General features: G+C 34.1%; 1 protein-coding gene across 15 annotated transcripts in view; it reads left to right on the forward strand.

The window, feature by feature from the left end:
- Cadps (calcium-dependent secretion activator 1) overlaps positions 1–15,878 on the forward strand; it is a 44,323-nt gene extending 28,445 nt beyond the window's left edge. For 3 of the 15 annotated variants that reach the window (XM_013313364.1, XM_013313365.1, XM_013313366.1), the window contains 24 exons: positions 1,536–1,692; positions 2,310–2,431; positions 2,877–3,021; positions 3,132–3,238; positions 3,422–3,597; positions 3,701–3,721; positions 3,862–4,038; positions 4,251–4,387; positions 4,629–4,819; positions 5,886–6,048; positions 6,132–6,279; positions 6,489–6,601; positions 7,921–7,959; positions 10,291–10,447; positions 10,656–10,797; positions 11,007–11,181; positions 11,355–11,489; positions 11,925–11,945; positions 12,418–12,548; positions 12,816–12,924; positions 13,183–13,317; positions 13,546–13,679; positions 14,010–14,115; positions 14,412–15,878. In XM_013313364.1, coding sequence (XP_013168818.1) covers positions 1,536–1,692; positions 2,310–2,431; positions 2,877–3,021; positions 3,132–3,238; positions 3,422–3,597; positions 3,701–3,721; positions 3,862–4,038; positions 4,251–4,387; positions 4,629–4,819; positions 5,886–6,048; positions 6,132–6,279; positions 6,489–6,601; positions 7,921–7,959; positions 10,291–10,447; positions 10,656–10,797; positions 11,007–11,181; positions 11,355–11,489; positions 11,925–11,945; positions 12,418–12,548; positions 12,816–12,924; positions 13,183–13,317; positions 13,546–13,679; positions 14,010–14,115; positions 14,412–14,483 — 3,013 coding nt within the window. In that variant the 3' untranslated portion in view covers positions 14,484–15,878. Of the gene's footprint in view, positions 1–389; positions 399–1,535; positions 1,693–2,309; positions 2,432–2,876; positions 3,022–3,131; positions 3,239–3,421; positions 3,598–3,700; positions 3,722–3,861; positions 4,039–4,250; positions 4,388–4,628; positions 4,820–5,885; positions 6,049–6,131; positions 6,280–6,488; positions 6,602–7,920; positions 7,960–10,290; positions 10,448–10,655; positions 10,798–11,006; positions 11,182–11,354; positions 11,490–11,924; positions 11,946–12,417; positions 12,549–12,815; positions 12,925–13,182; positions 13,318–13,545; positions 13,680–14,009; positions 14,116–14,411 lie in introns of all 15 variants that reach the window. The other 12 variants (XM_013313374.1, XM_013313378.1, XM_013313376.1 and 9 more) reach the window with 10 other exon arrangements.
- The last annotated feature ends 6 nt before the right edge of the window (positions 15,879–15,884 follow it).

The raw sequence follows: 15,884 nt of genomic DNA on the forward strand, positions 1-15,884 counted from the left end.
TCTTGACAGACGGACAACAAAGTGATCCTATAAGGGTTCCGTTTTCCTATGAGGTACGGAACCTTAAAAACTGAACGGTTCATCTTTGTTTTAAACATAGAGTTTAGAATGTGAAAGACAAGATTTAATCAAATTAAATCTTTTCACTTTCAAACACATTGCGTTAACATTCACATAAGACAAATACAGCAATATCATAAGAATTATATTAAACTATCTAAATCTTTGAATGATTTTAAACAGAACTACTACTCAATTAGTATTAACATTCTTTACAAAACTTGGTACGTCTCTAAACAGTAATCTATCTTTGTAACTCTATCCTTTCTACTTGTTCATTTCTGTTTTGGTTTTCTGTCCCTGGCACATATCCGGACGATAATAAAAAGGAAGTACAAGTAATAAATATATAAATGATTAATTTGCGCACGTGTCTTGTGTAGCGGGAACCTTTTACACCAACCCGTAAACCTTTTCTTTATTATTGAAATCCTTAAGTTGTCATCACAATACCAAAAGACCACTTTAAATCTGACATCGGAATCTTTGACATTAAAAGATTAGAAAAGACCAATTTCCGATTGTAAAATGATAGTTAAGACATTGAATTGCTTTTGTTAATTTTATCTTGAACAAAGCAATGAAGTTAAACGTTGAAAGTGAATAGCAAATGGAATAACTAAAAATCCAATTATATGAACTGAAATGAACTGGAAAGGAATTTAACAATCCAAAGTTAATGCATATATTTTAACTATATCTGATCGAAAACAAAGGAAATTATAAATTAAAGATTATGAAGACGTTACTTTGGTCTTAATATAACAAAGTATGACAACTTAGGATTGCTTTCACAACACAGCCAGACAACTAGCTTTAAATAGACATAATAAGAGGTAGAAACTATAACAGGCTGTCTTTGCTAAGATACTCGGATAAACTAAGCTTTAGCATTACCCCTAGTTTGTAGAATAAACCAATGATACGAAAATACCAATCTGAATCCCAGAAGCTTAAACACACAGCTCGTCTTCACTTCCTTCTTTTTCATCTTTTAGTTCATTATCTTTTCTCTTCATTACGTTATGTACATACGAGGAACGACACACTAGATAACAAAAGATTGCTTAGCGCTTACTTAGGGCTTTGCTTAACAAAATAGAAGAAATAGCGACCATTATACTTCCTATTTACAATTAGTATATGCTTGTGTATGTATTAAAAAAACTATGTAACGTTTCCCCTTGCGATGCTTAATCATTCTTGGTATCGGTGATGGATCCATTTCGTATGCCACCATGCATCTTGTTCCATGGGCTTGTTTTAATGTTTGTCCTTAAAACCCTGTTTGTCGAATCATTTGAATTTCTATTCCAACACTTGCTTGATCATGTGATGGATTATAATCTTTTTTATAAATGTAAACTCAAATAACATTATCAAATAAATTAATGTTTTGCTCTTTTTAAATTCTTGGTAACTATCTGTAAATTTTCTTTTTTTATTGAATTTTGGTGGTTGTTCAATTGAGACAGATCGAATGCTGGACCAGATCCGAGTCCAAGGTTGAGTAAGCAGCTGTGTTTCAGATCGCAAGGATCTCTAGCGAACAAGCTGACCGGTGAAGGAGACGGGGGTGACGTCGACACACAACTCACTAAAATGGATGTGGTTCTTACATTCCAAATTGAGGTAACGCAAAGGATCGATGTTGTGTTGCTGTGTAAAATAACTTTGGGTTTTTGAAGGAACATTAATCAAATCGTATTGCTGTCCCTTTTATTCATTTTGAAGGAATAGAGACAATAATAGTGGTGGTGGGACAACAACGCAGTGGATTTTCACGTGAATCATGATAATTATGATATTAGGGCTATTTTTCAAATCAGTCTTGATAATACTCTTACTAGTTTTGAAGTTGGGTTTTCTAAAGGTGTGATTTTAAATACGACAGAGCGTGGGTGGCTCAGTGGTTTCAGCATTACTTGTAATCTGCACGGTCCTGGGTTCGAATCCCGCCATGTACCAATGTGTTTGTCAATTTTCGATTTACATATGTACATTTGTCTGACGTTCTTACGGTGAAGGAAAACATCGTGATGCAAACTGCACATAATTGATTTCAAAGACATGTGTGAAGTCAGCCCGCACTGGGCCAGCATTAACTATGGACTAATCACCCCTAACTTAGGGTAGGCTCCGAGCCCCTTAGTGGGGACGTATAGTGAGCTGATGATACGAAATTTAGCTTTTTTTAAACTTTAAGTGACTGTAGGTATGACAAATAGTTGTCAATGGATCCATTCTAGGTGGTAGTTATGGAAGTAAAGGGTCTGAAGTCTCTGGCGCCGAACAGGATCGTCTACTGCACCATGGAAGTGGAGGGAGGTGACAAGCTACAGACAGATCAAGCTGAAGCCTCAAAACCTATGTAAGAATATCTTTTCATAATGCGATACCAAAGAATAAGATAATATGACTTACTAACCGTGAGTTTCTGAGACAAAAATCGCTGTATAAAATATACCACCTGTCGCCTGCGACAACGTCCGCGCGCAATTTAAAAAAAAATATAATTTGTAGCCTATGTGTTCTTCCAGGCTATGTTCTATATGTATGACTAATTTCAGCAAAATCCATTCAGCAGTTCCGGAGATACCTTCAAACGAACATCCATCCATCCATCTAAACATTTATAATATTAGTAAGATTGTATCCCTATCATTATCTTTGACAAAACAGAGATAAGAATATGTTTTAAACGGAGATTTCAGTCTCAGAAACTCACGATAAGTTTTACATTGTAGGCAATATGCAAACAGTACTTGACTTTAAGGTCCGTATAGACACGTAACTTAAGATACTTTAATCTATAGGTGGGATACTCAAGGCGACTTCAGCACTACACAACCTCTGCCAGCTGTAAAGGTTAAGCTGTACACAGAAAACCCAGGAGTGCTAGCGTTAGAGGATAAGGAATTAGGCAAAGTTGTTTTAAGACCAACACCACTTTCCAGTAAGGTAATTAAAAATGTCTCAGCTCTGTCTACCCCATTAGTACAAACCTAATTTCTCTAACATATACAATAACTATTTAAACTTTAACTAAATAATTTTACACGCTTATTTAGGCTCCTGAATGGCATCGTATGACAGTACCAAAGAATTTACCTGATCAAGACTTGAGGATCAAGATTGCGTGTAGAATGGACAAGCCTTTAAATATGAAGCATTGTGGGTACGTACCTCTTTTAAGAGGAGTCAAGAGACCAAAGAAAGGGACACTCGTTGTCTGAATCATATGCTGCAGTGTGACTGAGACAAAAAGTGTTTCTCTCCCTCTCTCTTGTATGGCCGTTTACTCCAAGTACTTGCTTACTTCCTTCTTGTCATAAGTACTTGTGGTCAATTTTCCTTCTAGATACCTCCATGTGATTGGTAAAAATGTATGGCGCAAATGGAAGCGTCGATACATGGTGTTGGTGCAAGTCAGCCAGTACACCTTTGCGCTCTGCTCGTACAAAGATAAGAAGTCTGAGCCAGCTGAAATGATGCAACTTGATGGGTTCACTGTAGATTATATTGAGTTGGCCAGTGGTAAGATATTGTTTGATTTGAATTTCAGACTACGATACTTAATACTTTTACTTTTTATAAAATAATTTACTAATAACTTAATTATTTTCGACTATTATTTTAGCTCAGCTGATGGTTGGTCAAGGTAAGACTTATTTTTATATTGTCTCCATCCTTATATATATGTTACAAAATTTGATATTCCTATCCATACCAATGCACCAAGCACTGCTAAACGGTATACGGTACATAAATCTACCATTTCTTTTTATTTTAATCATTTAGAATTGGAAGGAGCGAAATACTTCATGAACGCTGTACGTGACGGAGAGTCAGTCCTGATGGGTGTAGGTGATGAGAACGAATGTCACTTGTGGGTGATGGCATTGTATCGTGCGACTGGACAGAGCCACAAGCCAACGCCGCCAACCACATCTGATACCCATATTAAGATCATGGGAGGTGTGTATACTAAGACAAGCAGACCAAGCATAAGTAAAATAATCCTGGCAATTGTAATTGAAACTGAAAGATAAAATATTCCGAAAATATTGCTATTTTTGACTATTTGGATATTAAAATATTCATAGATTAGAAAAATTAGAACTTTTCTTAATCTATAATATACAATAAATCGGTTAGAAGGTCCTTAAATTTAATTCTATCCTTTCCAGACGCTGACAAGGCTCGCAAGCATGGTATGGAAGACTACATCCAAGCGGATCCATGTCAATTCGATCATCATCAGCTTTTCTGTGTCCTGCAGTCACTGACACTCAAGTACCGTCTTCAAGATCCTTACTGCTCTTTGGTAGGATTTAATTTTTACCACAGACAAAGAATAACATTCGTAAAAACTAGAAGAATCCATAAAAGGTCATCAAGGCTACAAGTTGAATTTCATCGTTTATCTTACAAGAAAATCTATTCTATACTTCAAAATGAGTTGTAGTACCTTAGTTCACCAATTCAAATCTAGAATCTCTTAAATTTTCTATGGTACCCTTGCATTATTTTAACAAAAATCCTCTTCATAACCCTTTGTATTCCAGGGTTGGTTTTCACCGGGTCAAGTCTTCGTGCTGGATGAATACTGCGCAAGATACGGTGTCCGTGGTTGCTACCGTCACCTCTGTTATCTATCTGATCTCCTGGATGTGGCTGAGAGTGGACAACAGACTGTTGATCCAACTCTCATGCATTACTCATTCGCGTTCTGCGCAAGCCATGTCCATGGGAACAGGTGAGTGTTTTTCTTTCATTGTTTCTATTATACTTGACTCCTTTGATTATAAAGTCAGCTTTTGATATTCTGGCAAATAATTTAGAAGTGATTAATGTTAAATTAACTATAATTTAATTATTGAAAAAATTAAGTTGAATGTAGTATAAGAAATGTATTTTATTGTTAGGTTATGTTAGGTTAGGTTAGTACTTTTACATAACACTTGTTTGTGGGTTTTTGTATTGATTATCTCATTCTATTTTGGACCTACCTACATATCTATTTATGTCTTATTACTTTACGTGCCTATATTTAACGATAATCCTATTTCTTTTATATGAAAAATTAGTAAATGTGATTGATTGTTTAACTGTTATTTAATTTTTTTATATTTGAAGCTGTGTTAAAAAAAAATAATTTTTATTAAAAAAATAATTGTTACTTCCATCTGAAGATTTTTAGACTATAATTAACTTTAAACTCAAAAATTATGAGTACATGTGATTTTTAAGTATGCCATTTGGTCTACTAAATGCACCGTCTACAAACACAACCTAACTATGAAATAAAGATAGCAATACTGACTTTTCATTTATTTTGACTTTGATTACGATTATTATAAAACTGATGATAAAACACAGCATCAAATAAAATAACCACGTCCCTTGAATGCCGCACAAATTGTGTAACCTGAAACTATTAGTAAATTACGATCTTTATTTCCACTTTCTAATGCAAGAAACCATTAATGTGACTAACTCCTTATGTGTATACGTGTGCTTAGCAAACTTACTTGTGACCTGTTCTTCATACTAACTTTTTCTGTTTACGGATCATAGGGATTGGCTGTGCAAATACAATTAACTTACATTAATGACACAATTTATTTCCTACTCAAAGGACCAAATTTTTGAACACATTATTGGTCTATTTCATTTTAAACAACAAAAAATCTAAATTAATGATTTTGTTAGTATTCATAAAGGAGGAGGAGTGATAATACTTTTGTACCGCCAACACCATATCCGACCCTATCCCGCTTGTGCCCTACTAGAGTAAGCCCCACATAACAAGTGGTTCACAGTACGGCCACGTTGCCTGGCAGGCCCGATGGTGTGGGCAGCATCACCGTGCAAGAGAAAGAGAAGTTTGCAGAGATCAAGGACAGGTTGAAAACACTCCTCCAGCATCAGATCACCAACTTTAGATACGCGTTCCCATTCGGAAGACCGGAAGGTGCGCTCAAGGTTCGTATTTTAGTTTGAATATAACTACTTTTCCAAATTGTAGGAAGTGCGTAATTACAAGGTATTTAAATAAATAATTCCAGGCGACTCTATCATTACTGGAGCGTGTTCTGATGAAGGATGTGGTGACTCCTGTCGCACCAGAGGAAGTCAGGACAATGATTCAGACAAGTCTAGAGAATGCCGCTCTACTTAACTACACGCAACTTAGCCAGAAAGCTAATATTGAAGGTAAGTTAAATTAAAAAATGACTAGTTAATGTACAGGCTGTTGTTTTTTAGCTATGGTATAGAAAAAATCATAATTAAAATGACGTATAGACAATGATAAGGACAAAGATATGTTGAAGGTTGTTCATAAAAAAATTTGAAATAAAAATAGTTTAAAAATAAATGCAACTAAAAAAGTTTAAACATTATTCTTTTTGTTCTATTCATAGAGGATCTAAGAGGAGAAACAATGGTGACACCAGCAAAGAAGTTAGAAGATTTGATCCATCTAGCGGAATTATGTGTTGACCTGCTGCAGCAAAACGAAGAACATTACGCCGAGGTATTGTAACACGAACCATAGATAATAACAGATTTTCGAGATGTAAGTCATAGACAATTTAACATTTAAAATGAATAGGAAAATTTATTACTTACAATTCGAAATATCAAAATAATATATGTGTAAATGTATGTCGTGGTATTTATAAAAGCAAAACTTTTTATAATAAATTAACTTAATTAAAAAAAAGACACAATTTTGTGGCCAAGGCTATATAGTTGAAGTTTATAGTTTTTAAAGACTGTATTGTAAAAAGTTTTGCTGCGCAATTTGTCTGTGTTCACTGGAATAGCACCCTACTCTCCTGTCTCGCTATTAGTGTGGAGAATGATCGGGCAGTTTTATTTTTTTGTTAAAAAGTGAGCTGTTAACATTTTTTTCTAATAAAACTAAAGATGTTATATGCCAGTTTGTACTGATTTACAAATTTATTCCGAAAAAAAATGGCTTTTTACAAAAAATATGAGATTTCAATTACAATAGTTTTTTTTAAGATTTTTTTATTCATCGACATTATTTTTTAAAAAACATTCACGTTATAATCTTCATTAGAGACTGTTTTCTCTATGTCTTATAAAAAAAATTAAAGAAATAATATTATCAGCTCATTTATTTGTTAAAAAAATTGGCTATTTTTGGTTATAAAATGCAAAAAATCTAATTTTCTACTTGTCTATCAAAATCATTGAATAGAGCCCAAATATATTTATTAAAAAAATTATCACAATCAGTCCAAAACATAAGGCTCTTAATCAATAGATTTTTTAGAAAGTGAGTTTTTTTTAATTAAAATTTTAGTTAAAACTTTGTGTCCGCTTAATCGTCAAGTGAATCTATTTATAACAAATATTTTGATAAAGCAACTAAAGATGTTTTAGAGCTTTTACTTTATTTTTCTCTACTTGTTAATTTTCGATATAAAGTCAAAGAAAGCGAGAACTGAATAAGAGAAACGCCTCCATAAGCGAGAAACTTAAAACTTAAAAACTTAATTTAAAGCGTCAATAGCCTAATGGTTAAGCCTAGAGCTTAGTTGGAATGGTTAAAGAAATATTAGTAAATTTAAAAAAAAATCTGCTAATATTTTATAAAAAAAAATATAAAAAAAAACTTGCATCAGAGTAACCTCTAAGCGAGAAGAAATATCGCAGACCCTTGGACTCTCGCTTAAAAAGGTTCGACTGTATTTAACTTGTATTTTACAAGGTTCATTTTCCTAGAAGATAATTTGAAGCATATTCACTTGTCGATTTCGAAACTACGCTAAGTAAATTATGATTTTTTTACGTCCTATTATCTTATATTTTATTTCTCCACAGGTTTATAACACAAAACCGGACTCTAGCGGTCAACAAAATGTAACTACTACAAAATTTTCGTTCATTGCTCGGCTGAATACGAATCACTTGTCAAAGTTTTTATTCACTCGGTATCCATTATCACTCAGTTTTTTGGATCACCCTTTGTTTGTTGGGGCGTAGCCTGTACGACACTCGCTTGGAAAGCTTGAATATACTGCAGTGATAATTGTCTTAAAACATATATTTTATATTTAAGCTGGCTAAAGAGCTAGAGAATTTGTCAAAAGTAGCGAAGTAGATACGGTGGCAGTCTTTAAACGAGGTTTAGGCTAAGTGCCATCTGCGCTCGGTCACCTCAAGCCCGGTGAAGCTGTAAATGCCTCCTCAAGGCAAACAGTGGCAATCAGTCACAAAAAAAAAACGGCGGCAGTCACATTTAAAGATGCGTTGGCCTACCTTTAATCGAAGGGACGTACATAAGAGGACGTTTCCCTATAAATGGGTTCTCTTTTTCTTGTAAGATAAGGATAGGAATAAAACGAGGACTAAATTAGGTCTCCGGGACGCACACTCATCAGACGTAACGCGGAATTGCTTCCACTTAACTTGTCTTCTGTGTGTTAAAAGTTATGTTGTCTCTGTTTTATCAGTGAGAATGAACGCGATGGCAATATATACAATTGTCACTGCAGTGGTGTTCTAGGGTTAGAATTCAAAATTGAAAGCTATGCATGACCAGATATCATTTAGATGTTAGATAGATCACGATATCGATTTATATTATTCAACATTCACACTCTCTTTACACTTACTCGACACTCGGTTATACAGGGTGTACGGAAAGAGCGTGTCTAACAAACTAGCGAAATACAATGTGTATTTTCTAGATGCCTATAAAATAATTTTTAAAGCCCGTGGTCAATAAAAAATTCGATTTTATGCATGCTTTTTCGAACCTCCTGTATATAAATAACGAGATTTTTCATAACTAGAACAAAAAATATTTTTGAAAAACTCTTTTTGATCCTATTAGTTCTCTAATTAAGACTATAGGACTTTGTCTTAATTAAAATGTATCTTAAATCATTTTAAATAGTTTTGGAATTAAAAATTAAATTAATTTCGAGTATTAATTTTTCATGTTTTGTACTTAATAAGATAGTCAACAATTAAATTACAAATAGTGCAGAATTTGACTAAAATTGGCGTAAGCGAGTGTGACTGTTTTGCGATGTATTAAAATAATTTAAATTATTAAAAAATGACTGGTCGGGGTTAATATTTTTGGGTGAAATCTTTAAATGCATAGTTAAAATTTTGATCGTAATTATTTATGGCGAGTGTCGGGTAAATAAACGTATACTTTTCATTCAGGGCTCAAAATTTCTTAATCGATGGTTTTTAATAACTTGGCAGAATTGGCAGGGAACTTTTGTCTTTCGTCTGCAATGAAAAGTGTTGCTATAACAATTTCCAAATCCCCCACAACATATAGTACCAACACAAACATATTTCATTAAAACTAAACTGTACATTTTACGACACACAACGATTTAATCGCTTACTTAGGCTGCTATTAAAAATATACAATTAATATGCTTTCAATCCGTACACTAGATTATATCACTAAGTAACTGTCATTTTGACAGCTGTCAAATCGATATAAAAGTTAGTATTAATGATAGTATATCGATTTTTTAATCGATTATAATATTTTTTTTAGCGTTGTGATTTTTGTTAGCCGCCAAAATTACTTAATTTTACTCTATATAACAGTATATTTATATTTGTTTTTTCTTTTTTTTACATCATTTAGCGCATTTCTTATTATTAGTTTTCCTTCCACCCCATTTCCGATAATTTCCATTTCATACCATGAGTAGTATTTAGTATGCATCTTTAATTCTTTTATTAAAAAATAAAAAGCTATTTAGATAAAATAATATATCTTATCTATGATTTTGATGTATTACATGGAAAGCATGCTCTTATACGTTACATGGAAATGTTTATGAGAAAAATTTGCTAAAAGACTGCAAAAAAAAATATGCCAACTATCTAATTTTTAGCCAAACTCACAAACATTTTGCGCTACAAAACAGGTAATGTAAGAAAATGTTTTAAATACAATTTGACGACCAATAAACATTGTCAGCGCCATCTAGCAAGTCCAATAGTCATTTAAATCAGTAATTCCCAAAGTGGTCCTGGTAGAAAGTTTTGGGTCTACACCGAAACCAGAAAATAATTCAAGGTGATTTTGCAAGAAAAATGTTTTAGAATCTCCCATAACGTTATTAAAAATAACCAAAACTAATTTGAATAATTCTTGGTGACCAGATCAATGTTATTCACAAAGTAATTCTTCTTATTGCTGTCTTCTACCAGGCATTCGCGTGGTTCTCTGAGCTGCTGGTGGAACACGCGGAGATCTTCTGGGCGCTGTTCGGAGTCGATATGGACCGCGTGCTGTCAGAACAACCTCCTGATACCTGGGACTCCTTCCCTCTGTTCCAAATATTGAATGATTATTTGAGAAATGATGGTGAGTATGAAAGAAAAAAGTGTGATAATTTGTAGCCAAATATTTATGTAGTCTGTTCCTACCTTACAAACATTTACAAAGTAGAAGAAAAGAACATAGGGAAGGAAAATAGAAAATAAGGGCGTTGAAAAGTGAATTGGATAAGCCGTTTTAGGTTATTTTACAATAAAATCAGCTGCTAAATTTTTTGTATAATATATTCTTACAGATAATCTCAAAGGAGGTAGATTCCACGAGCACCTACGTGACACCTTTGCCCCCTTGGTCGTGCGCTACGTAGACCTGATGGAATCTTCCATTGCACAATCCCTGCACAAGGGATTCGAGAAGGAGCGATGGGAAATTAAAGGGTAAGAGGAAAAAGCAGTTGAAAAATCTTTTTAATAGTAGATTAGAGATTGTAGTCCGTTTTTTCATATTTCAAATGCGGTTGGTTTGATAGGAAATGAATGGAATTTTTATTTCTACCTTGCTTCAGTCCATGTATAATATAATTTTATGACACTCTTGAAGGTCACATACTAAACTATCTACTTATGGATTTTCTCTGTGGTTTCAGTAACGGTTGTTCAACAAGCGAGGAATTGTTCTGGAAGCTGGACGCGCTGCAGTGCTTCATCCGTGACCTGCATTGGCCGGAGCCCGACTTCCGCTCGCACCTGGAGCAGCGGCTCAAGCTGATGGCATCAGATATGATGGAGACTTGTATACAGAAGACCGAAGCATCCTTCCAAGTATGTTAACATCTCTGATTATTTCTGAATGACTGGAAATAATAGTTATTAGGTCACAGGTCTGCGAACTACAGTTTATATAATCCCCCCCTCCCAAAGTCATAGTAAAAAAGATGGTACTGAAGAAATGTCGCTCAGGTCGCTAGAAGAGCTAAAACCATTACTGTTTCCAGTCCTGGCTGAAGAAGAGCGTGACGTTCATGTCGACTGACTACATCCTGCCGGCGGAGACGTGTGCGATGGTGAACGTGGCGCTGGATGCCAAGAACCAAGCGCTCAAACTGTGCGCCGTTGAGGGGGTTGATATTGTGAGTAATCAGATATGATGAATTTAAACTACTATAAATTATAAGGACAGAATTTTTTATATCGATTTTAACATATTTCAAAATATCACACTATGGATTTGGGACTACAACTAAAACATTAAACCTTTTTAGAACAACAACTTTTATAAAACGGCTAAGCCATGTATGTTCGTCCGGTCGTGGTTCTGATTAGTTTCGTGCTCTTCGGGAAGTTTTTAGGACAGCTTGTAATATAACAAATATGTAATTAATAACTTTACTAATCCAGTGTTTTACTAATCCGAGTTTTAGTAGATTTTTTACTTTTATTGTTTTGTAATCTAGTAATTAGATTGCATTTTTATTTTTGTTTTTATTTCTTTCCGTTGTTTTGTTAATTTTATGTTTATTTTAATTTTCTGCATGTCTTTCGTTCTTTTATATTTATTTTACAAGGCCATGGATCCATCACTCGCTGTAAGTATTAGGGTAATAATTCTTCACCATCCATTTCTATTGAAATCAAAGATTGAACCAACGAACATTTGATTAAGTATTATTTATAAAAAAGGATCTTGACAGACAGACGGACAACAAAGTGATCCTATAAGGATACCGTTTTTTTCCTATGAGGTACGGAACCTTAAAAAACACAAAAAATTTAGAACTACTTAAGTATCAACATCTGTTTTAAATATCGAAGCCCCTTTTAATTTCCTCAACTTCAAAAGGTAAAATATAATTAAATCTACCATAATATTTAATTAAATATTTAATTGTCATAAATTAGCCACTTATGGAGGACTACCTTCATATGTTTTAAATAGTATAAAATTTGAATTTTTTTAAACCTCTCAAATGGGGTTTAGAACCCCCTGAGGGGTGATTAATGAATCCCCACTTACCAACTTATCGTTCATGTTTAGTACATAATAACGATTCCTTCTAGTACCAGTATCACGCAAAAATGGATGCCCAGATTGAAGCATGTTTATTGGCAATGTCGACGGGGATGACAACACGACTGTCAGCAGTACTCGAGGCCACACTGGCTAAGATCGCCAGGTTCGATGAAGGAAGGTAAGTACATCCTTAGCTTGCTATATTTGGGGAATGCACTATAGCATGGCAATCTTTAGCGCTAGTGTGCTAATGTTGGCCACACTGTCTCGTATCGAAAACGCTCTGAGTTAGTCAGTACTAACCGAGCACTCGTCAAGGATGCGTCTTATTGTAAATTCAACAATCAGTGATTTCCTTATTCGATTTACTAACTTCAACAATGTTCACGTTTTATTACTTTTATCAACATTTATTAAGATTTTAACGAATTTATATTATTTTCAGTTTAATTGGATCTATCCTGACGATAGCCAATGTTTCTGGTTCCGGCAAAGACATCGGCCAGGGTTACGTTAACTTCATGAGGAATTCGATGGACCAAATCAGGTCGAAGGTAAACTGCGATTTTAAAGAGTCACTCAGTTGAAATTATGACTATGGTTTACAACAGTAGTCAAAATAATTATTTCTATGGACTATAAAATTCATAGACTAATAATTAGGGTACAGAGAGGATAACTACGAATCAAAAGAAACTTAATTCTGTTAAATTAAACACCGTAAATGTCATTAGTCAGACCAGATCCAACAATCACTATCCAACAACTCAGTCTTTTCTTTTGAAGCTTCTAGAATGTGTCTTGTATACTAGGTGACAGATGAGCTATGGATCCTGCAGCTATTCGAGCACTGGTACGGCATCCAGGTGAACATGGTGAGCACGTGGCTGGGTGAGCGGCCCGCTCTCCATCCGCAGCAGGTCGCCTGCCTCTCCATCATACTCAAGGTAAGGGGAATCCAAAGATCTAAGATATGGAGATTTTAGTTTTTAGATTAGTCCATTTAAAAGAAGCATGATGTATTATTTGATAGAAAAGAAAGTATTTGCGATATAATGTGCCGGAATACTAAGAAATACTTCGAAATCATTTTAATGGTTTCTCAAGCTGTGGTCTTCAACATTAAAGTAAATTAAAATGTAACAAGTATTGTACTATTCGAAGTTTTCTTGCAGAAAATGTACAGCGACTTCGAGCTGCAAGGCGTGATTGATGACAAGCTGAACTCCAAGGTGTACCAGAGCGTGGCCGCGCGCATGCACGCTGAGGAGACCACCTGCAGCCTGCTACTGGCGCAGCAGGACGCAGGGTCTGTTGCCACCTTCCCTCAAATTCAGCTGTACATAGGACAGTAGCGTCCGAATACAGCGCTGGCCTCCAACTGGCATAATGTAAACATTATCTGGTGCCAGTAAACCAATACAGTCCATTGCAGACATTCGCTCCTATCCAACTGTGCTGGAATAGTGTAAACCGGTTACTTTGTTTATATTCCTAAACTCATTAGTTCATTACAGAAATATTAATTTTTACCAGGATATTTAACAGACAAATAAGAGAACGTAAGAGAGAGAGATACAGACATCGTCCATCTAACTCCACTATGTTGTAATATTAAAGTGATTATGTGTTTTAACAGTGGAGAGGACGGTGGGTCGGAAGAGGGTTCTAGAAGCGGAAAGTCTAAACTGGAATCTCTTACAGAAGACGCCAAGTTGGGTAACGTCGGCGCAGTCGTTGGAAAGGTACGAGAAATCTACTATAACGGTTTCCCTTAGTGACCACTTTTTAACTAAGTACGAAATACATAAAACATCCAACGCCCGCTACTCCATCCGCGCGGAACAAAAAAAATCAAAATTAATAGTCTATTTGTTCTCCCAGACTATGTTCTACATCTATGACAAACTTCATAAAAATCCGTTCATCCATTCTGGAGATACTTCCAAACAAACTTCCATCCATCCATCTAAACATTTGCATTTTTTATATTAGTAAGATAATAATACAATTTTGCCAAATTCTTTGTTTATATTTTTAGGTTGGCAACATGTTCGGTCGCGGCATCGGGGAACTTTCTACCAAACTCGGCGGAGCTTCGTCTTGGTTTTAGCGCTTGAACGATTGTATCTCATTCAACATCATCTCATAATTTATCCGATTTCAATGAGATAAGATCTCATTATTTAGTTGACGTGATCATTTTAATTTTATCAACATCATGTAACATTTATAAGCTTAAATCAATATTGATAACCAAACTACTTAAAATGTGCCTCTTACCATTATTCTAAATTATCAAAAAAAAATCATCATTAAAACTCCCAGACAATACGAATCATATAAAAACTAATCGCTTTGGTAATAAGAGCGAAGCGAATAACAAAAAATAATTTTAACAATACAGTCGCCATTTTGTTTACGCACGACAAGATGGCGTTCGATTTAATTCGATTTAATGTAAGTGGCAATGCATAGCTTAGTTAAAATTAGTGTTAAAAGTCTAGATTTTATTTTATAATAAAGCTTTATGTACAGTTAGGATCACTATTGGTTTATCGGAGCAAATAATGATTGTTAGGTGTGAATATTATGTAATATTTGATAACACGAACGGTTATATTAAAGGAAACATATATACAAACAAATTGCATACATTATGCTACAATAAGAAAACATATCGCTTTGGCAAAATAAAACGTTATATTTTAGTCAGTCGTGTGTAAAATGTTATATTTAAAAATATATCGAACTAGTAATTGAAAATTGGAATGTAAGGAATGCATATGAAGGTAGACATCTTAACTGAAATTGTTCTGTCACTATTATTAATATTAACCTATCCTCGAAGCTCACGTTTTTCTCGGCTTGAAATAAATAATTTTTTGAAATATTTTTCTAATTGTTAATAGTATTTTATCATAAAACTCATGCTGGATTTGGTTAGTTTAATTAGCGTCTTGCCCCGCCTATAAAATAAAAATAGCACATAGTTTTGACAGAGTAATAAATATGCAAAATTTCTCTATTTTAAATAGCAATATTTTTCTAATCTCGTGTCAACTTTTCATATCAATACAACTAGCTATTTAACTTTCCAATAACATTTTTAAAAGCATGTTTATAAGATACCAAATGTAATTTGGCGCCACGCCAACGTCATCTATGGCACGGCAGTGTTACCATACACAAAGACAAAAATTAAACCGTTATTAAAAGATTTTATAAACATGCGTAGTAAATTTAAAATTAGACACTGTTTTGCCGTAGTAATACTATCTATACTTTTAAACTCTTTAGATCGACACCTTAACTTGAATTAGTCAAAATAATACAAATATAATATTATAAAGTACTTACTCTTATACTTATATTTATAAAAAAATATTCTTCTACGCTAATTACCTAAGAAATTTTTGAACAACTAGAAGAAATTTAAAGTTCTTAGATAAAAGTTTAAATTAGTGGTAACTTCTAAGCGCTAATACGCCTTATTATGGTCTTGTTAAAAATT

The sequence above is a fragment of the Papilio xuthus genome, unplaced genomic scaffold, assembly GCF_000836235.2.
Source record: "Papilio xuthus unplaced genomic scaffold, Pxut_1.1 DF827570.1, whole genome shotgun sequence".
In the NCBI taxonomy this organism is placed as follows: Eukaryota; Metazoa; Arthropoda; class Insecta; order Lepidoptera; family Papilionidae; genus Papilio; species Papilio xuthus.